General features: G+C 35.0%; 1 protein-coding gene across 3 annotated transcripts in view; it reads right to left on the bottom strand.

Moving 5' to 3' along the window:
* Positions 1-23,223, bottom strand: part of LOC150093822 (protein lifeguard 2-like) — a 355,713-nt gene that overhangs the window by 10,130 nt on the left and 322,360 nt on the right. For all 3 annotated transcript variants that reach the window (XM_090413186.1, XM_090413185.1, XM_090413187.1), the window contains 2 exons: positions 10,400-10,489; positions 546-593 (listed from right to left, as the gene is read on the bottom strand). In XM_090413186.1, the coding sequence (XP_090269312.1) occupies positions 546-593; positions 10,400-10,489 (138 nt within the window). The remainder of the gene's footprint in view (positions 1-545; positions 594-10,399; positions 10,490-23,223) is intronic.

Genomic DNA, 23,223 nt, shown 5'->3' on the forward strand with positions numbered 1-23,223 from the left:
TGCTTTCTGCCAGAATGATTCCCACTAATTAACCAATTGCCATCTCACCTTGACAAGGACAAACTAAAATATGGCAATGACCTTATTGCAAGTTTTCTTCCTTCTAATGTCTCCTTTGAATCCAATGAATTAGGGTATACTTGAAGGATTAAAAAAATAATAATAAAAATAAATAAAATTATAAGACTTTAGGCTTATCAATACAATGGATGATGAAAATGATGTTAGATATGTAAAAGAAAGTAAACCTTAAAAATGTAATTCATAAGCATGCATTTGCTGGGTAAGTTCTGTAGTTGTATAATGTTACTATATTAATAACCAACATTTCCACTCAATTTGCACTTTTATCCTGCATCTGCCATTTATGTATTAATCAACAATATGTCAGTCCCATTTGTCAGATAATTAAAACTATTTAATATTTCTGGTAATATTTTAGATAATTGTATATAACAAATACCTATTGAAATGCTAATTTTTTTTATGCATCTGCTATAAATAAATTATATGAAATTCAACTATATGAATGATTATTCACTCACCAACATAAAGAGTAAAGCCCCCAGAGCTGCATAAACAGTATTCAAAATCTGCAAGAAATTGTTTAATATATAATTATTCATTTTTTTAAACGCTATTATAGATATCTATAAACCGGCTATTCAAATTAGTTTGCTAAGAAAATTAATGGTATACTTAACAGTATAGCATACATTATTTTAACAATTTCCAATATCATGATGAAGTTGTTTTGACTTTATTCTTCGAAATTTATGATGCAGTATTTTCAAAGAAGACAGAATATATATTACCCTTGACAAGAAACTACCCTGAGGTAGTTTTGCATTTAGGAACACCTTCCCTGATTTACATATTCGGCATGATAACAAGGTACCACATGATATCAACGTCATGTGTGGCTGCTATAAATGGGCACACCTATCCCCTGTACATACATTGTGACCCCAACTATCTGCCCATCTGATCATGGGCAGATAGTTGGGGCCAGGGAAGTCAGGTGGCAGGATTTTGAAAGGAGCTGCACTTTTTTGGTTGCTTCCTTACTCTGCATCAAGGGTGTACCAGGACTGCATTAACCATGAACAGCCATTCAGCAGAAGGGCCCATGTTGGTCAGCCTCGCATGGTCGATCCTAGAGGTGAGCATCAGGTGTCACAACTGGTATCTCAGCAACAGTTACACAGCTCACACACCAATACAACAGTGGGGCAGTTCGACCCATTCCACATGCACCATACCTTGCTTCGTCAGTGGTTTCACAGCTACTTTTACACAAAGCTTAGCTCTCTTACATTTTTCACTGTATTCCTTTAGGGCAGTGTTTCTTAAAGTGTGGTATGCGTACCCCAGGGGTACGTGGCAATTTTTGGCTATGCATCATTAACACATAGAATCATTAAGAAAAAAAAAGAATTATTTTAAATGTGTATATATATCTCAATAAATTATATTATGTATGAATTCTCCTACTCAAATTGGGAGTTACTATTGCCCCGACGTTCATGTCAGGTAACTCGCTCTCTGCAGTAAACAACATGCCCTCCCTAACAGCCAGTATACGAGTACTCTCGTACACTGAAAACAAATTGTTTTTTTGTATCACTGAATAAGATACAGAGACATTTTCAGACTGTAATACATTTCTCAACAAATAGTGCAATTAGAGACAACTGAGATAAAAACGGCACTAACTAATGAATCACATGTCCCCTCTCACAGAAACTGCTGTATAGACTCGAGCAAAACCATATGTTGAACCGGCAAACATATAGTTTTGCTTGACACCACCCTGTCGTGAACGTGTTAAAACTAAGAAATATGTAGTGAATGTGTTTAAGATATTATGGAATTCAGTTGAAAAGAATTAGCATTTCAACTCAATTGTCACCTTGTCTTTGGATCGCGTGATCTTTTGTTAATACCACACCGATCATATGCACGTCTTCATAGCTGATCTATCTCTACTGGCCTACCATTGCTGTCTGTTTCATGCTCTGCTTTCACTTTCATTAGTCATTTGTGAAGGATTGTTCATTAGGTATCTCAAGTCTTGTAAATTACTTGAAATAATGGGAAGAAAGATGATGCCATTTGGGATGACTTTGATGTGCACACACAAGGAAACTGCTCTCGAGGGTGGAAGTAGCGATAGCGAATAGGAGCTTCTTGGCAAGTCATACTTTTTTTTTTTTTCCCCTGAAAACTTTTGTTTCCGAAAACCCCCGCATATATCTTGCCAGCACAATGATTTTTAGCTTTAATTTTGGGGAAAAAAAGTATGAGTTATATTCAAGTAAATATAGTGATTTTTTTAGCTTTCAAATTCTTAAGTATATGGATCAATTGGTTAAGGACTATATTTATAAAATGCACAAAAGAAAGCAATATAGCAGTACAAGTAGCTGTAAGGCAACAAGAAAACATTGATATTGTATCTGGATCAAATGAAACTGATAACGGTGTGTCATCTGACATCTCTAAAGAACCAACTAGGAAGAAGATGAAAAAAATTCGTAAGTATGATATGAATTACTTGAAAAGTGAAATTTCATGGATGGGAAATGAAGAGTAAGAAACCATCTAATTTAAATCGCCATTTTGAATCAAAACATCAATAACAAGGACAAAAGTGTAGAATTTTTTCAAAATAAACTAAAAATTTTTTAATGAATCGGAAAAAATGATGTCGAACGTGTCAGGAGGTGAAAATATGAAGGCTTTAGAAGCTTCATATCGTGTGTCGCTATTAATAGCAAAAAGTGATGCAGCAGAAACAATTGGTGAAACTTTGGTCAAGCTTACAGCAAAAATAATAGCAGAAATTATTATTATTATTATTATTACTTGACACCTCCAGGGAGTCCAAAGACTGATCGAGGGAGGGCATCTACTCTACAACTATCTTCACCACCCACAATATCTACAATGAACCACAACTACAAAAACCCCATCTACCGCCCACCACTACCACTAGTATTTACACAGACAAACACAAACATCCAAGCCCATGGCAGGATTCGAACCTGCAGCCTTTTAGCTGGAGAGCGGATACGCTAACACTCAGCCAACCAGGCCAGCAATGATTGGAGATAATGCAAGAAGGTCTTTTAATTGGATTTGCATTTCAAATAGTACTCTTCATCAAAGAATCACTGAAATGGCTGAAAATATAAAACAAACATTGTTATCCAATATACGTAAGAGTTGTTATGCGTTGCAGGTCGATGAATCCACCAACATTACAAATCTTGCAAATCTTCTAGTGTTCGTTAGGTACAAAAAAAATCAAAAAATTTATGACAACCTTTTATATTCTGGAAAAAAGTTTGCTATAACATACAACAGGAGAAGAAATATTCAACGATATAAATACATTTATGCATCAAAACAAGGTTGATCAGAAAAGTTGTGTCGGAATAAGCATGGACGGAGCAAGATCTGTGGCTGGATTCAAGCTGCTGCAATGCAAAGTTGACACACTGCTACATACACAGGGAGGCTTTGGCTACACATATGTCTACAGACCTAAGAAAAGTTCTGGATGAAGCTGTAAAAATCAAATTACATTAAAGGCCATCCTCTAAATCAGTGCTCCCCAAACAACTGGATGTCAGAGCCCCCTTTGCAAAAATTAAAATATTTCACGGCCCCCCTTGAAACAAAATCGTAATATAGACATATATTATTATAATATTTATTGTATTTATATTAAATAATACAAAACATACACAGCGAATATTGCAAAAATCAAATGCAAATATTACATTTTTAGCATCTTACATACATTTTTGACATGGCACATTATCTCAGATTTTAAAAATGAACTAATGTTTTAGATTTGTGCTTTGAAATAAAACTTATATGAATAAGCATATATTTACCAATATTCATTAAGTGCCAAAAAAGAAATAATAAATAATAAAAATTAAATGCGTTTCTTTTAAGATAAAAAAAAATCTACTTAGTCTTAAAACATTTTCAATTTGTTTTCATTATTTCATGGCCCCCTCAACAAAACCTATGGTCCCTAAGGGGGCCGCGGCCCACAGTTTGGGAAGCGCTGCTCTAAATGACAGACTTTTCTTTCAACTTTGCAAAGAAATAGGAAGTAATCATACACAACTTCTTTTCCATACCAATGTTCGTTGGCTTTCTCATGGAAAAGTGCTTACTCATTTATTTGAACTTCGGAATAAACTACAAGTTTTTCTTGATGAAAAGCTTGAATTAAAAAAATATTTACATAATTGGAAATGGCTCAGTCAATTAGCATACCTGGCAGATATATTTAATGTATTAAACAATCTTAATTGTCTTTACAAGACAAGGAAATTTCTATATTTCATGTCCAAGATAAAACGAATGCCACATTGGCAAATATGAAGTTATGGCAAAAGCGGGTTCAAATGAATAAATTGACGATTATGTGAAAATTACTATCATGCAGCATTTACAAAGCCTACAAATGAATCTAGAAAAGTATTTCCCTGAGGTGGACAAGATACCCTTTCAATATCAACAAATCCACGCCAAAATGTCTGTCGCCAATAAAAGAACTACTTTTAGAACTAGCTTCTGATGGTTTCCTAAAAATTAAATATGAGAATATATTATCATCATTTTGGCTACAAATACAGAATGAATCTCCTGAATTAACAGATAAAGCTCTAAGATTCATTTTTCCATTTCCAAGTTCATATCTGTGCGAAGTTGGATTTTCAGCCCTTGTAGATATTAAGACGAAGAAGAAGAACCGCATTATAGATTTCGAACTGCATCTGAGATTGAAATTAACTATAGAGCCAAATTTTACTGAAATTGTATCCTACCATAAGCAATTACAAATTGCTTATGGTGGGATACAATTCAAATGATGATAAATTTTTTAAATTAAGTAAAATTTTATAGTATCTTTATAAATTTTGTTTTACAATATTAAAAATAAATCATTTTTTTTGATGGAAGTTTTTTCACTTGGCTATGCTACCAATTATATATTTGGTTTAATCCTTTATCCAAGTGTAAGCAAACAAAGTTTACACCTGAAGCATTTTCAGGACGGGAGATACTTGGTCACAAAGAAACATGATGCATATGCTTTGCTCTCTTCCACCTGTGAACCATACAATTTCATGCATGATATAATGTTAGCTTGTGGTCTGAAACATATGCACATATATATTTATTTACATACACTGCTTGGAAAGAAGTCAACAAAAACCATAGTGTGAGGAACAAACAGCCATGGCAACCACCTCAATAAGATGCAGAATTCCTTTCGCTGTGATCACTGCATCAATTCTACATTGCATACTTTTCACAAGCATATAATAGGTGATCAGTGCAAATTTTGTACCATTCTTCCTACAGGCATGTAGCGAGGGCCTGGACTCGTTTGGCAGACATCCCTTGACCTCACCCTACACTCCTTCACACAGATGTTCAATAGGATTGATATCAGGGCTCTGTGTAGGCCAGTCAAGAGATGATCAGGTCCATAAACCATGCAGTTACAGCAGCAGCTTTATGACATGGTATATTGCATTGCTGAAAGTAACAATAGCCAGTTCCGTAGAATTGCCATAAAGAAGAAAGCACTCTAGAATATTCAGATACCTCTTGGAGTTCAGTGTTTGTGGCACCACAGAGGTACGAGGCCAAACCAGGAAAAACAGGACCATATCATCACCACCACCACCACCTCTGAATTTCATAGTTGGTGTTAAACACACTGGTAAGAGACATTCACCAGGCATCTGTCACACTCACATCAATCCATCTGCTCAATAGAGGGTGTAGTATGATTCCTTCCTCCATAACACAATATTCTATATAGGTATTTATTTCTGGGAAAATTCCCATGTTACTCCTCTTAAAAAACTATTATTTTTACGGCTATTATAGCATGTTTTTGTTTAGGAGTATCCCTTATTTTAAATACATTGGCTTTTTTCCTCAAGAAATTTTTAGGGCATTATAAGTGTATTTTAAAGGAAAATATAGCAGAATAATTTAGGAAGAAAATATTGTACATACCTTGTTTAGATGCTAGGATGACATCATTCTCCATACTTCTGCTGTTAGGTTGTTAAAAAAGGGGGGAATGTTTCACGCAAGGGAGGAAGAATATTTTTTTTGAAAACCCAGGTTTGTTTAAAATAATATATATATTTTTTGTGTGTATATATATATATATGGGGTGCTTAAGGGTCAAAGCTGTATAACTGAGAGGAGACCTCCACATCGCCTTTAAAGGAATGCGGAGAACCGACCCGGGCTTCTGACCTAATGTCCAATCCTCACCTTCTCGTGGTGCACTCTGTTGGGTATCTACCTGGCTAATGAACGAACAAGGACGGACTGGCGATTTGGGATTTAGCCGACCAAATTTTAATTCTTATTGGCTTAAACCAAATTATAATTTGATGGTACAACATGACAAAATTTCTTGCCAGCTGGTGCGTCGCCCGATTAAACGAGGCCCCCGGTGTTTTCACCAGGGGAACCAGGTCTCAGATCCATAAGTTAAAACTAGTTTGAACACTGTCTTGTATACAGCTAATTTAGTGTTCCGACTAATTTCTCTCTTATTCCACATGAATTTATTCAACTGACTTCCTACTATACCAGCTTTGTTGATTCTGTTGTCCATTTCTATATTTAATTTACCATCTTCACTAAAAATCATGCCTAAGTAGCTGAAATGTTTTACTTGTTCCACAGGTTCTCCATTCACAACACAGTTGACATTTTCAATGATTCTACCTATTTTCATTGTCTTTGTCTTTTTATTGCTGACCTTCATACCATATCTATTACAACAGCTATTAAATTTAGTCAGAGAATCTTGCAGACTTGTAGCGGATTTATTTAGAAGTATAACATCATCCGCATAAAGTAAAGAGCTGACATTACCATCTCCAATTTTGATATCATGTTTAATACCACTTTCCTTCATAATGTGATCCATATAGAAATGCATAACATGTAAGAAAGTTTTAAAGCAAATAAAAGTTGAGCAGCTCTCAGATGTGAACTGTAGACTAAAATACACAAAGATTATTGAAGAAAAAATTAAAGAGTTTGAGAACAGGAACCAAACTTTAGTGATTCAGTGGCAAGTCTTGAAGAAAACCTTGATTGATTCAGCCAGAGAAGCATGTGGTGAGGTTGTCTGCAAGGATAGAAAAATCAGAACTCCATGGTGGACAGGAAGTTAAAGAGGCAGTGAAGGAAAAGAGGAAAGCATATCAAAAGTTCCTGGCAAATAAGTCAGCTTGTGCTCTTAGAGAATACAAAGACAAATGTAAGAAAGCTAAACACTGTGTAAAACTAGCTAAACAAAAGTCATGGGAGGACTTTGGCAAGAACATAGAAAATAAATATCAAGAAGGTGGCAAAATATTTTGGAGGTTATTGAAGAAGCTTAGAAATGGAGGAAAGATTAATGTAAAAGGAATTAGAGATGATAAAGGTGACATGAAAATGGGAGAAAAAGATATCCTTGAAGTATGGAGTAATTACTTCGAGAAATTGCTAAGTGAAACAAGCAGTGATAGCACAGTGGTAAAAAAACACTCAACAGGCATACAGTCAAGAATACATATCCATACTTGAGGTAGAAAAAGCCATCAAAGGCTTAAAATGTGGAAAGGCAGCAGAAGTAGATGATATTCGACCAGAAATGCTGACGTATGGTGGTATAAAAGTCTTGCAGTGGCTGCACTGCATAGTTCAGGACTGGACAGAGGGACGAATTCCCGATGATTGGAATAGAGCTCTCATAGTATCCATATATAAAAAGGGAAATAAAACTGAATGTGAGAATTATAGAGGTATTTCCCTGCTGAGTGTTCCTGGTAAGATCTATGTAAGTATACTTGAGAAACGGTTGAGAAGAATTGTAGAAGAAAAGCTTGGTGAAGAACAAGCTGGATTCCAGCCAAATAGAGGCTGTCAGTATCAGTTCTTCACTTTACGACAAATAGTGGAGAAATCATGGGAATATAACAAAGATCTCTATTTGAGTTTTGTAGATCTGGAAAAGGCATATGATAAGGTGCAAAGAGAGAAACTATTCAATACGCTACAGTTATATGGTGTCAATGGAGCATTATATCAAGCAATACTTAGTCTTTATTTGAGTTGTAAGTCAGCAGTTAGAATTGAAGTACAGGAAGATGGTTTAATGTTAAATCTGGTGTGAGATAAGGATGTACATTATCCCCTCTGTTATTCATTATCTATATGGATTACATTATGAAGGAAAGTCATATTAAACATGATATCAAAATTGGAGACGTTAATGTCATCTCTTTGCTTTGTGCAGACGATGTTATAATTATCAATAAATCTACTACGAGTCAGCAAGATTCCTTGACCAAATTAAATAACTGTTGTAATAGATATGAAGGTCAGCAATAAGAAGACAAAGACTATGAAAATAGGCAAAATCGTTGAAAATGTCAACTGCATTGTGACCAGAGAACCTGTGGAACAAGCAAAACATTTCACCTACTTAGGCACGATTTTTAGTGAAGATGGTAAATTAAATATGGAAATAGACAACAGAATCAATAAAGCTGGTATTGTAGGAAGTCAATTGAATAAATTCATATGAAATAAGAGAGAAATTAGTCAGAACACTAAATTAGCTGTATACAAGACAGTGTTCAAACTAGTTTTAACTTATGGATCTGAGAGCTGGGTTAGAAGTAAAACACTTGACCAAAGACTAGAGACCACAGATATGCGAGTCCTGAGAAAGATTAGAGGCATGAACAGATGGCATCAATGGCAATATCACATTAAAAATGAGGATATTAGGAAAGAATTTGACATCGTCAGCATCCAGGAATGACTTAGCAGAGCTAATCTCACGTGGTATGGTCATTTAAACAGAATGGGCGAGGAAAGATTGGCAAAACAAGTATTCTCTGTGAGGAAAATGACCCAGAGGAAGACCAAGATATAGGTGGTTTGATAGGGTACAAAGTGCCTTAGACGACAGAAATATAAGATCTGATAATATTCGTGTCTTCACAGGTAACAGACTGATCTGGAGGAAAATTGTAGATAGGAAGTTAGTAGTGATGTAAATTTTTCATGTAGTACTATCGTATCCTGTACACCCCCTTGAGGGTACATGGCAGGAATTTGATGATGATGATATATATATTTTGAAAAAAATATATATTTTTTCGGAATGGGTGTAAGACTATGTCACAACCGCATGTCTTTTCATTATAGTCCATGTGTTTGAAAAGACATGCGGTCGTGACATAGCCCTACATCCATTCCGAAAATGTTCCGATGATGGTCACATGAGCGAAATGGCTTGCACCTCATTAACGCTCTCCCCAACTCAGTTTTCCCATAAAACCCTTCCCCAAAAAAGCGCCTTTAAGTACAATAATATATATATATATTATTTTAAAAAATCTCAGGTTTTTGAAAAAAATTATTATTCCCGCCTTGCGTCAAACACTTCCCCCATGTTTTCTCCCCCCCCTTTTTAACAACTTAACAGTAGAAGTATGGAAAATGATGTCATCCTAGCATCTAAACAAGTTATGTACAAAATTTTCTTCCTAAATTATTCTGCTATATTTTCCTTTAAAATACACTTATAATACCCTAAAAATGTCTTGAGGGAAAAAAGCCAATGTATTTAAAATTAGGGACACTCCTAAACAAAACAGGCTATAATAGCCATAAAAATAATAACATTCTATGCTTCCATACCCCACTGTCACACTCTTTGCATCACTGAAGACTATGCTGCATGTTGATTCAGGTAACATGGACTTGCATATTGCAGTCCTATCATGGAAAGCCATGTTATGAGCCTCGGTTCTGAATGTTTTATTGCAAATTTGTGTTCCAGTTGATGTTGTAACTCTGCATTTGGCAATCAAATAGTGGTTTTTACATGTTATCCTTCATAGCCCTATAGTCACATTCCTAAAGTCATATCCCTATAGTCACATTCAGTGAGTGGTGGGTTGTCCACTACGGGTAGCACTAGCAGTTGTCTTTCTCTGCTTCCATCTCAATACAGTGTCAATGACTGTTGATCTGGGAAAGCCCAATTTGTAAACAATTTGCTGAATAGATTGGCCTGCAACATGGCATCCTAACGTAATGTCTCTTTCAAACTCCATCAGTTCCCTTCTCGCCACCATTTCACCCAGACACAGATGCACTGACTAAGGAGCATCATATACCTCCAACTTATACAAGCTACAACTATGTGACTCATTACTTGGCACAATGCACTTTGCCCATTGAGATGTCCACTGACTTCTTTTCAAGCAGTGTATAGACATTACACACACACACACACACACACTTATTTTTTCATGGATATACATACGTCATTGTGTGTAAAGATGGCAAGAATTCCAAATATGAAGAGCACCCAGCACATTATGAAGAGAAATCCACCACAGATTGTAAAATCAAACTGAAAAATAAATAAAAAAATTATTTTTATATAAAATTTTATTAAGGGAAATTATAGTAACTGCTTAGAATTTTTTTTTAAAATATCAAATGAAGTTTATAAAATTAAAAATCCATTTTAAATTAAACAGTTTGATTACATATACCACTTTAGTTCTAACTTAAGTGATGAACTTCGTGTCCTAATGAATCTGTGGATAACGATGTCTTGTATTCAAGCTTTTATAACACTGATTATTACTCATACTGCCATTTTTAGGGGGGAGATGACATAAGGCTAGCTTGTTGAAGAAACAATCAACAAGCTAGCCTTTTTAAAATGCTGCAATTATAACCTTATCTTTAAAAACACAAAAGGTTAAGCACTATTTTCCTTCATCCAAGGGACTCTGCATTTACTAGGGCACTAACTTTGCTGTTTAACGCGAGACCAAACTAGCATCATAGATTGACACAATGAAATGATCCGTACCTAAAAGAAGTTTGCTGTTATGCTGAATACTGGGCTTCTGGATAATTCTCAGATATCTTCAATGCTAAGAGGATCACCCAAACTCACTGTAGCAAACAATTCCCCTCTACTAATCTCAAAGCAGAAGCTATTAGTGTGTCCCAAGTCACAACTGCAAACTTCACAATTTTTTCCTAGAAACATCCACAAATTCATGATGCTGACTGAGATATCTACAGCCTCCTCATCGATGTTCAGCCGAATGTTCTCAAACCCTGTTCAAAACTTTCAAAAAGTAACTTCAACAAAGAATGTAAGGCATTATTAGTATTAAAAAAAATCAAATACAGTGGTATCTCGCTAATCCGAACTAATAAAATCCGTGCTCGTTCGGATTAGCGAATTTTCCCCCCAAGAGACAATAACTAGCACTAAAGACAAAAATAATCAGATTCTAATGGTACATCAATTTAATTCTGTAAATAAATGAAATAACTTATAGAAAAAAAGCTACTGTACCGTAATGTTAAACAGAAAAAAATAATACAAGTTTATTTTAGTAAAACGTTTAGTTTACATGTACTGTATTGTTGAGGATTCTGATTTAATAAAATCGTATAGTTCAGTACATAACATAACTTAATACAAAATATCACTTTCTTGTACACAACACAAAAAAAAGGTTCACAAAATAACACAAGAAAAATTTTTTTAATTTCTTTGTAAAAAAGTCACTGATTTTCTTTTGCTTCTTGGACGATAAACGTTTTTCGAATGCTTCTTCTCGGAGCTGCATTAGCAATAAAATTTGGAATGGCGTATCATTCTGCTTACCCCATTCTATACACACATATTAAAATTGTCAACTGCCTCTTCATGTTTTACTTTTTTTTTCTTTGAGTTCCTTATCGTCATCGTCGTCTTCTAATTCATCCTGTAGAATCATTATTTATAATTTCAGCATCTGATTCGATTTCGAATTCACTTTTGGTTCTACCTGTAATCCATTCCGTAACATCTGTTTGTGAAATTTCAACATCTGGATTTATATTTTTAACCAAATTATGTACGTTTCGAATTTCCTCTTTTTGTGTATCACCGTAGTTATATTCGTAAATTCTAGAAGGCCACAGTTTTTTCCATGATGCTTGAATTGCTTCAAGTTCTACGGCTTCCGAAGAAAACGTGAACACAATAAATCAAAATAGGCCTACACTATAACCGTACAATCGACAGTATGAAAAAAAATACTGTACTGTAATAATAAAATAAATAATAATAGATAAAATAATAATTATTAAATAAAAATAATAGCAGACAAAATAATACGTAATAAATAAAACTTTTTTTTTTCTTTCAAACCGCAGTTCGGATTACTGGAGGGTTCGGACTAAAGAGGTTCGGATTAGCGAGATATTACTGTAGTTAAAGTGTATAATGATACAGTAATGTTAAAACTTCTGGTAAAAAAGGTTTATGCATTGGCTATTCATAACTATCATTTTTCAGGAAATAAAAATGTATACGAAATATTAATTATAATAACTAATACTTTCATATATTTTGGCAAAGTTACATGCTATCAACAAGGATCACAAAACAATGATATGTGCACAGAGTCAATAACACTGAGTAAATGAGGCTGAAGAAAGGCAACCCAAGTCAGGCATAGAATCTTAAATGGCACTGCTAGTGGGCTAAAATTGGATGATCTTGGTTAAGCACTATTTTTAGATGGAAGTATCTGAAGATTCTTCAGATACTTCCATCTAGAGAAGGTTCAATTTAATTTACTGTACTGTAGCGCAAGAGCATTTAAAAATCCTCCATTATCACTCCTTCTCCCAGGGCTGAAGCAGATTAGAGGAATTGCCTCTCAAATATGCAGCAAACACAAATTTGAGAGGCAATTCCTCAAATCTGCCTTAGCCCTGAGAAACTTTTCAAACCTTAACAAATTTCGTGCACCAAACTGCCCCAAATTTGGGAAGCACTTGTAGTCAAATCTTCACCCCAATGGACAAGATTACCTAATTTAGTCCACTAGGAGTGCCATGAGGACTCTAAAGACCCAATTTTAGTTGCCAATCTTCAGACTCATTTGTCTAGTGTTACTGCCTGCGTACTCATATCGTAATTACACCAAAATTAATATTTAATATACATTGTTATTTCCTGAAAAATGATTGATAGTAATGTTACACACACAGTCTAACCACTGTGCTAAAGGACTGGTCCACCTACTGTCAACTGGTCAAAACCATTCGAGGGTTGTAAGAGTGTATAATTCCAGATTCCCCTGATATATGCTACCAAAATTCACCAACAAAATGTGCCATTGTTGGGTCCTGAATAAACCAAGAAAAAGAATTACTAATTTTTATTCAGGAACAACTCTCTTTGAAAATAGGCAGAGAATGTGGTGTGTTGGCCATAAACTGGAAATGTATATATATATGTATATAACACTAAGATAGGAGTAAGAAATTATATAACAAATGAAAGAAAATTGTAAGACCTAACCTGTTATGTATAAGGGTCTGATAGAGAAATTATTTAATGTATTGAATTAATTTAAGAACCCCATTTTATGTGTCATAAGATAGCAAAATCTGTAAGCCAGAGTCCAAGGGTCACCTTTTGATCGTCCAGTGTTACGTATGCCGAGGGAGGAGAAATTATGAGAAAGAGAAACTAGCGCGCTTTCTAAGAAAACACGCCAAGAGCGAGTGCAATGAAGTGGAAGGAGCTGGATGCCGTGACGAAAACCCACGTGACCGCGTTGGCGGGCATTGCGATATACGAGAAACGCCGGGAAGAGCATGAAAAACAAAAAGGTCAAGCAACCCCCACTCGAGGCTTTTTTGTTCCTGTTTCCTGACCTCTCGGACGTTGGTCCAGTCTGCACCAACGGAGAAGTTCCAAGCTGGCCGTGGAGGGTATGAGTCGTCTGCCGCAGCGCATGGGATAGGGCTAGCTATTTCCTTGGACTAGGATAGCTATGCTATATCGTGCGAGGGAAAAACCAAGTAGATGCAGTCTGTTCTGGCTATGCTCCTGAGCCATATCGCTCTTCCCACTGAGAATCCAGCCGTACAGTTATCGAAGGTGACCAGATGAGCAGCAGACTGAGAAGAAGCCTTGATGCCCAGACAAGGCAGAAGAAAGGAACGAGTATCATTTCAGAGACGGTAATGTAGACTCGTCTTATATATTCAAGGTTAAGGAATTGTGCATTTTCTGAAGAACATTTGTGTAGTGGACTTATTATATGGAACTTTAGGAACTGTCTCCAACTTGGCATAGACCCATCTTTGTTTGAGAACTGTCTGCCTAGAAGGGCTCTATTTAATTTGTATGAATTAATTGTGTTGTGTTAAGTGATATAACTGGTGATCACGTGAGTGTAGAATGTGTGATAACTTGTGATGAGATAATGTTAGGTTACATATAGAGGTGGTCCAAGCAGATTTGTTCATGTATTTCATTAGTAGTAATGAACCAGAGATCTTACTAAAATTTGATTCAGATTATCTAGAAATAAGACTTTCGTGTATCATTTCTTTAATTAATAAATATGTTTCTTAGTACCTACATGATCTGGTTTATGAATTCAAACAGCCACTCATAAAATTATTATCGAACTAAGCGGGAAGAACCCACGTGTATAATTTAACAAAAGCGGACCACAACTGCATGCAAGAATATAGTGAACAGAAGTTAGATACTTACTGTAGTTTAGTTACTGTGTATCACTCTGAGAGAGCCATCCTGGATAAGAGTCTCATCTATTCTCGGTATTGGCTGGTACAGTTAAAAAATAAATTTGTCAATGCTTATCAGGTGGACTGTCTCAGAAGGTATGGTTAATGGGCGCGTCTCATTCTAGGACAAAGCCCTAATCATTAACGTGATCTACACGTTAATGATTAGGGATCTAATCCTACACGTGATTAAACTTAAGAGCGGCCAAAGATTTTGTTTGTTAAGAAGGGGGAAAGATTTAAGAGAACAACGAGTTAACTATAAACTAGCCTTAAAGACTAAAAGGGACAAATTATAGATAAAAAGAGTATATAACACAATTATGCGCAATGTGGTTGATATGGATTCACCACTTATTGAAGAACCTGCATAGTAGACTCTCCATTCTTAAAAAGTTTTGCTTGCTACCTACCATAATCTAATTATTCTTCATCTTGAAAATTCTTCAGATACTTCCATCTACAGAAGGTTCAATTTCATTTACTGTACTGTAGCACAAGAGCATTTAAAAATACTCCATTATCACTCCTTCCCCCATTAAGTCATGGAAGTGTTTTCTACCCATCTGCTTAACATTCTTCCTTTATCTGACAAATGGCTACTTGATGCTTATCTTTTTCATGTCAGTAACTATTTTATAGAATTTCTCAGTTTATTATGGCATTTGAATCTCAACACATTCTTGATATATGCACATGCATGCACGTCATGTGTGTGGATGCACACACACACGCGAGATGCACATGAGACACAATACAACATGACAAGTTTAACTTCCTGTCAACAATTTTCCAAATTAGTTCTGTTAGGATCCCGATATTGTCAGATCTTATCTTTTAATGCACTTTAGCTGCATCAATCAACCTACACCCTTGTTCTTTTTCTTAGCATCCCTACAAACACCTGTTTTGTTAACATTTCTCATTCTGTTTAAGCCACCATACCACCTTAGATTAGCTCTGCTCACACATTTCTGAATGCTAACAGTGTCAAGTTCCTCCCTAATATCATTTTTAATATTATTCTTCGAATGATGAAATGGTAGAATTTTCACTCCCTTAGTTTTCCTCAGACAGGGCCGTCATCAGATTAGATCGCACCCCGAGACAAACAATTAAAATCGCCCCTAATGGATTATAACAGTGCTTCCCAAACTTCTGGATGTCAGGGCCCCCTTTGGAAGAATCGAAATATTTTCATGGTCCCTCTCGAAAAAAAATCATAATAATAGACATATTATTATAATATTTATCGTATTTATATTCAATACACAGCGAATATTGCAAAAATCAAATGCAAATACATTTTTAGCATCTTACATACACATTTGACATGGCACATTATCTCATATTTTTATATAGATAGATTTATGGTTACTGTACATTTGCAGTACAAGCACATGAAAAGTAAAAGGATTAGTAATAAAGAAAGAATTAAAAACATTAAAGAAGTTTAATAACAATTTAATGTTGGATGTGTTTCAATGCTACACCAATATCAGGTGAAATATTTGAAACTGCAATCTTAGATTTCTGCTTTGAAATGAAACGTATATGAATAAGAATATATTTACTAATATTCATCAAGCGCTGAAATACGCAGGAAGCAAAATTTGTGAACCCGCACCAATGTGATTTTTTTCCATTAAAATATAAAAAATAACAAAAAGAATTAATAAAATAATAAAAATTAAATACGTTTCTTTTAAGATAAAAAAAAAATCTACTTAGTCTTAAAAGATTTTAAATTTGTTTTCATTATTTCATGCCCCCCCCCCCCTCAACAAAATCTACGGTCCCCAAGGGGGCCACAGCCCACAGTTTGGGAAGCGCTGGATTATAAGACAAAAATATAAGAAAATCTCCAATTGCTATTTTGTTTTTATTACAAGAGAAATATTAATGCAAAATGATTGCATAATAATATTAATTAAATATTTGCTCTACGGGGATATTGCACAATAAAACTGTTTTTAAGCTCTTCTAAATTAGCTATGTCTGCCTCTATCGATATAGTTGCTAGACCAACCAATCTTTCTTGGGTCATTGCTGTTCACAAATAATTTTTAACGAGTTTAAGGCTTGGAAGAACTTCTTTCCGCACTTGCTATGCTTCAAGGAATTGTTAGTGTAGCGACGGTGCCTACCACAATATGGCTGAACGAGTGCCCTTATTACGCTGTGCCGTGAAGCAGGCTGCCTCTATGCTACACCCTGTCGATGGTACTGTCCTTAAACCTCTCATTTTTGCAGTTCTCCAGTCAACTGTTATTTCTAGCTCAGCACTCAGATCCAAAACAATTTCTATCTTTTCTTTTTAATATAATGAAACCTGTGGGGTATCCATAACTATATAATAGTATGTATGTCAAAGTAAATAATATTTTTATTATGTAAATATTTCGTAAGACATCATCAGTACCGCTATCGAACAACAATAGGAACAATTAAAAAAACTGTAAGGATCATGCTTAAATTGGAATCTCTCTAGGTATACAGTCACGTGTTCATGGATTAAAACTATTGGTTTTAATCCAAGGATAGAATTTTACATAAAAGTAACTGTCCACTTGACCTGTTATGGATTTTATAGGCAGTCCCACATATAAAATATCAAGATTTCTGTCTAACCTTCTCCATCCCTTCACAGGCCACTCAGCTACTTCGATTTCGATGAAAAATTCCATAGAATTTCATACAAGGATAAAAGACATTAAACTAGCAGATACACACATGTTAGTAAGCTTTGACATTGTCTCTTTCTTCACTAACATCCCTCCGAGACAATATAATTGTTAACCCACAACTTTCCACTGGACAGAGTGAAAGTATTCAAATTTGCAATCACATCAGGTTACTCACATGGAAAGATAAAATATATAAACAAAAGGAAGGAACAGCAATAGGCTCACCATTATCACCTAACTTAGTCAACTTTTTTCTTGAACGCCCAGAAGATAGAATTTTTGCTCTTGACCCAAAACCAACAATTTGGCTACGCTACATCAATGACATCTTTGCAGTTTGGAATCACACAGAACCTGAATTCTACTCATTTCTACAAAAAAAAAAAAAAAAAAAATCAACACCCTGCATCCTCATATCAAGTTCACATTAGAAAAAGAATCAGAAAATTAGAGAATTAGAAAAAGTCTTCTGTCTACCTAAAACCAACTTTTTCAGGTTGTTATATCCATAATACATCAGCTCTCCGTCCATCTGAAAAATATGGTATCATAAAATCTCTAGCATCCATAGCACACAGGATTTGTTCTTCTGAAGAATCTCTAAAACAAGAATTGGAAATTATAAAAAAAAAACAGCCTTACTAAATGGATATAATCAAATAACAACCCCAAAAATAGTTAACCTACAAATCAACCCAGACAAGAAGCCCATAGGATTTCTATATGATATATTAAAGGCATCTCTGAATGTTTAGCAAAAATTATGAAGAAATATCAACTCACTGCTACCTACAAAACCTATCAACCAAATTCACAACTTGCTACCTTCTCCAAAAGACAAACTCACCAATGATGCTACCTGGCATATACAAAGTATCATCCACCTTATCAAAACCTCACAAATCTGGCCTTGTGCAACATGGAATATTCAGGATCCAATGGAAAAATGCTAAGCTACTACATAGATCCATATATAAACATGAACGTTTATAATAAAGAAAGTGCTGAAAAAGCATTACTTCATAGACCTAATCTTATTTGGAATGACTGTCTCACTATTCCAGAAGTTTGGGAAATCGTTATCCACAATTATATTAAATAATTTATCTACTATAATTTAATTTTAATTTCAGTCCAATAATTTTAATCTATGATTAAAATTATTGGACTACTTAGGTGTATACCTAGAGGGATTCCAATTTAAGCACATGTGCATTACTGATTTTTGAATTCAATTCCTATTGTTGTTCAATAGGAATGTACTGACGATGTTTTATGATACAAAAGACAAAATATTTACATAATAAAAAGTTATTTACTGTGGTATACGTGTTATTCTATAGCTAATTTCTATCTTATTCCATATAAATTTCTTTCGACTTCTTACCATGCCAGCTTTGCTCATTCTGTTGTCTATTTCCATACTTAATTTGCCACCTCTCACTAAAAATTGTGCCTAAATAGCTCAAATGATTTACTTTTTCTAGAGGTTCCCTGATTCAGAATGCAGCTGATTATTCAGTACAGGAAAACCCAGCTTAATGTGAATTCAATATGCACAATAATCAGTTAGTGTGATTAAGTGAAATGATACTATTTCCTGCTTTAAGTGAATGATTAATCAGTTAATGTGATTTTTTTACGTTATGCAAAATTTTTTGTCGCAATCTGCAGAGAGCAGAAAAGCAGGAAGTCATTAAGAGACACGAAAATAGTGCTAGTAATACAATGATTGTGCAAGACCTGGGATACAGCAGGTCTACAGTTTGGACTATATTAAATAACAGCAAAGAACAAGGAAAAGTTGCTACTGTTTCTTTAAGCATGCAGATCACCCGAAATAGAAGCCATTTAATGATCGAGATGGAGCATTTCTATCACTCTGGATTGAGGATTATAACCAAAAAGAGAATACATCTTAGTACAGGGAATATTCAGGCAAAAGCTCTCAATATTTTTACCTCATTGAAAGAGACCAAATTTCTAGAGAAATGCGAAAGCTTTACTGCGAGTTTAGGATGGTTTGACTGTTTTAAAAATCGAATTGGACTGCATAACATAAGAATAATTGGGGAATCTGCTAGTGCTGATAAAGATTATGTGGCCAAGTTTTGTGAAAAATTGCAAAGGATAATTCAGGAGAGTGATTATAATGATCAGCAAATATTCGACATCGACAAAATTGGTCTCTTTTGGAAGTGTATGCCAACAAAAGCTTTCCTAGCTAAAACTGAAGCATCTCAACCAGAATACAAAGTATCAAAAGATCATCTTATGCTCTTATTAGGAGACAATGCAGAAGGAGACTTTAAACTCAAGCCTATGTTACTTTATCGTGCACAAATCCAAGATCTAACATTTTGAAGAAACCAGCACAATTGGAAAAGAACTTGGATTTAATGAACTGGATAATGAAGATGTGAGAAACTTGCTCGATTCCCATTCAGAACAGTTAAGTGAGAATGATCTCCTTCAACTAGAAGAACAGAGTGTATATGAAGAAGATAAGGAGTACGAACAAGAAGAGAATGTTATGACTTTAAGAAGTTAACTGTAAAAGAACTTGAGCTAGTTTTCAATCACATTGAGTATGCCAAGGAAATTTTGTTCGATGCTGATCCTGATATGGAATGAAGCTTTGAAGTCTGCTGAAATCACGATAAAGCAATTGCCAGCTATTGCAAATTGCATGACAAGATGAAAAAGTTGAGCACGATCAAATATTTAGACATTAAATAAAAATTTAAGCAACTGATTTTTATTAACTTTGATGATTTTATCCTCTAACAAAGCTTATACTGTAATTTTTTATCTCCCAAATTTACGCTTACTGATGGATGAATTATAATTATTCCTATTGTTTATTGTATTTGCATAATGCAATTTCACTTAGAACACATTAATTTATGGATTAATTGCGTTAAGCAAGGTTTTTCCTATATTCTAATCTCTTCTGCATTTTTGTTATTCAGTTTAGCAGTTATTCAATGAGTTGAGTTCAGTTAAGGAAATTCTGGAGACCTGTACTGGGCTATTTAGGAGTATATAACATCTGGATATCAAGTAAACAGCCAATTTAACATCTCCAATTCTGATACTATGCATAATACCACTTTTCTTCATAATGTGATCCATATATAGAATATAAATCATAGTGGTGTGCATGCTTATCTCACTTCCTTCTTATCTTAGTTGGGACAACAAACAAATATATGCAAGACAAATTCTTTTTAGGATGAATCTAACTTCCAGTCTTTCTTGGTATATAAAAATATCACACGTATTGCACACCTTGGCATCAAAATTTGGTTGCCTTTCACTGCAGGCATTACATATAAATTAAAATCACAAATTTGTCTAAATATAATACTGTTCTCACATTTGCAGTTGTGCCATTACAAGTGTAGCCTAAAAATTCTTTCATTGATGTAGAATACAGCAATTAGATTGATTAATGACCCATCTTTAAATAATTCATTCTTCTGCACAAATCAATTTCCTCTGCTTGCATTTATCACAGAATTTTCCAAGATCACTGTTCATCAGGACTGGCATAAACAGAATTAGTCTCATCAAAACTGAAACTGGCTATTCACACAAAAAAATTATTTCCTTTACTGTTGGTCCTTTAACCAATCTCTTTATGCAATTCCTACAAGTAAAAATCTGCAGTTCTTCAAATCCAATACTAAAAGGGTTTATAACATAGAATAAAAGCCAAAAGGCTATTTTTCTGGCAACCTTAATAATAATGAAGGGGATACAAATCCCCTTCATTATTCTGCCAGTAAGTGAAACTCTAAGAACTAGGATTAAGATCTATGAGTTTCATACCGAAAAACTATCGGCAAATCCAAGTATACTACCAAGTGGTTACTTACACTTGGATTTGCCGATAGTTTTTCGGCATGAAACTCATAGATCTTAGTCCTAGCTCTTAGAGTTTCGCTTACTGGCAGATAAACATCAAAGGATTTGTATCCCCTTCATTACTAAAAAGGTTTTTTTTTTTTCAATTTTCTGTCCAACCACTAAAGTACTTTAGGTCGAAAAACCTTGTAGGATTACAATAAATATGTGCTCACATTCTTACTGAACTGGTGGTGGAGTGGATAGTGTCTACTCTCCAACCTATGGGACATAGATTCTAATCCCACTGTGCCACACATTTGTAAATGTTTTTACTGCATGATTTTCACTGTCCACTATGAGACAGCCACTCTACTTATCAGATTACTGAAGTGGCTTGAAAAAAACAGCATCAGGTGTGGTCTTTAGAGTAGGATTGAGATTATCTAATTCTTAGCCTACATGTTATATTACTTTTCCTCAGCTTCAACATATGGTATTAACTTTCAACCTTTTGTGGGTGAAATTATCATGAGAAAAACACACTTATATCATGTGAGCATCTCGGTTAAGAGCAAAACTCATCACGAGGCCAACACTAACTGCTGTTCACAAAACACCTATCATTTCTCTCCTTAATTCATTGAGTGAAAAAAAAAAACAACTTACAACCATCTCTCTTTCCACTTTCTTTGCCCTTAAAAAAAATAAAGTTCAGTCTTACAACTTCACTAATCTCACTTTGTGGCATTCCTCACAAAGCTCACTATGTGGAATTATTAACAGGAACATAAATGACATTCACTGTCACTTGCAGTCATCCAGACCTGATATCTTACTCCTGACAAAAACCCAGATTGCAGGTACATTTACTACTGTCCACTTTTAATGCTCAAATTAAACACTTCACAATTTCATCACAAGAGTGGTATCTGTGCCTTGGTAAGATCTCACACTGCTTGCCAGAGAATGACTAATTTAGAATCCCCTGCTTTTGACTTTCTCTGGCTCATGGTTTCCTTGCTCCATTTAGTAACATTCATTTGTTGCATTTACCAGTCTCCAAACTCTGATAACCACTCAAGACCTCTTTATACTTTCCATGAAACTACCATCTGCAATCCAGTTTCCAAATAGTGAGATTATCTTCCTAGGCAACTTGACTATTTTCAATTCCAACTGGCTCTCCTTTTCCAACACCAACCAAACTGGAGGAGAGGCAGAAGCTTTTGCTATAAGCAATAACCTAATGCAAACTGTCCATCTACCGACACAAATTCTTGATAACCCCTCTTCACACTTCCAATACTCTGTATTTCTTTTTACCAGTTTCTCCTTCAAGATACACCATAGGGATTACCTATCCTCTCAGCAACTCAGACAACAATCTTGTGAAGGTCTGTCACAGAATATCCATCCTCAAAACTCTCAACCTCATCTCCTCCTGAACTACACAGAGGTGCCAAGTGGGATGACCTCTTGAATTTCTACATCCTTTCCATGGTCTGAATATTGCTTCCGCTCATCTGACCCTAATACCTGCTTCCAATGAGTCAGAAATTATCCTTAGTATGAAAGCATTCAATTCCCATTCTACATAAAATCCTTATTCACTTTTCAAGTCCTCATTCAGCAGAAATCATAAAGCAGTTCAAGAAAAAATGATATAGTTAACCATGGGTGTCTCGCATCAGGAATCCTAACTTCATACTCAGCCTATATGAAGAGAAATAAAGCAAGCAACAAATGCAAAACAGTCAACATACAAATCCGATTTCATAAAGCTAATAACAGAAAACTTGCCTCCTGTCTAAACAGAAGCCATGTCTTCTGGTCCTTTGCTAAGACTATTGGATGCAACTTCTGTTCATCTGCACTCACTTCCAACCTCTCTTTCATCTTGACAGTACCACTGCTACTTCACCCAAGGATAAAGCTGACCTAGCATTACTCTTTTCCTCGACCTCCTGCACAGATGACAAGG

Source organism: Typopeltis vanoorti, chromosome 23 (assembly GCF_054136105.1).
Source record: "Typopeltis vanoorti isolate ZY-2024b chromosome 23, IOZ_Tvanoo_1.0, whole genome shotgun sequence".
In the NCBI taxonomy this organism is placed as follows: domain Eukaryota; kingdom Metazoa; phylum Arthropoda; class Arachnida; order Uropygi; family Thelyphonidae; genus Typopeltis; species Typopeltis vanoorti.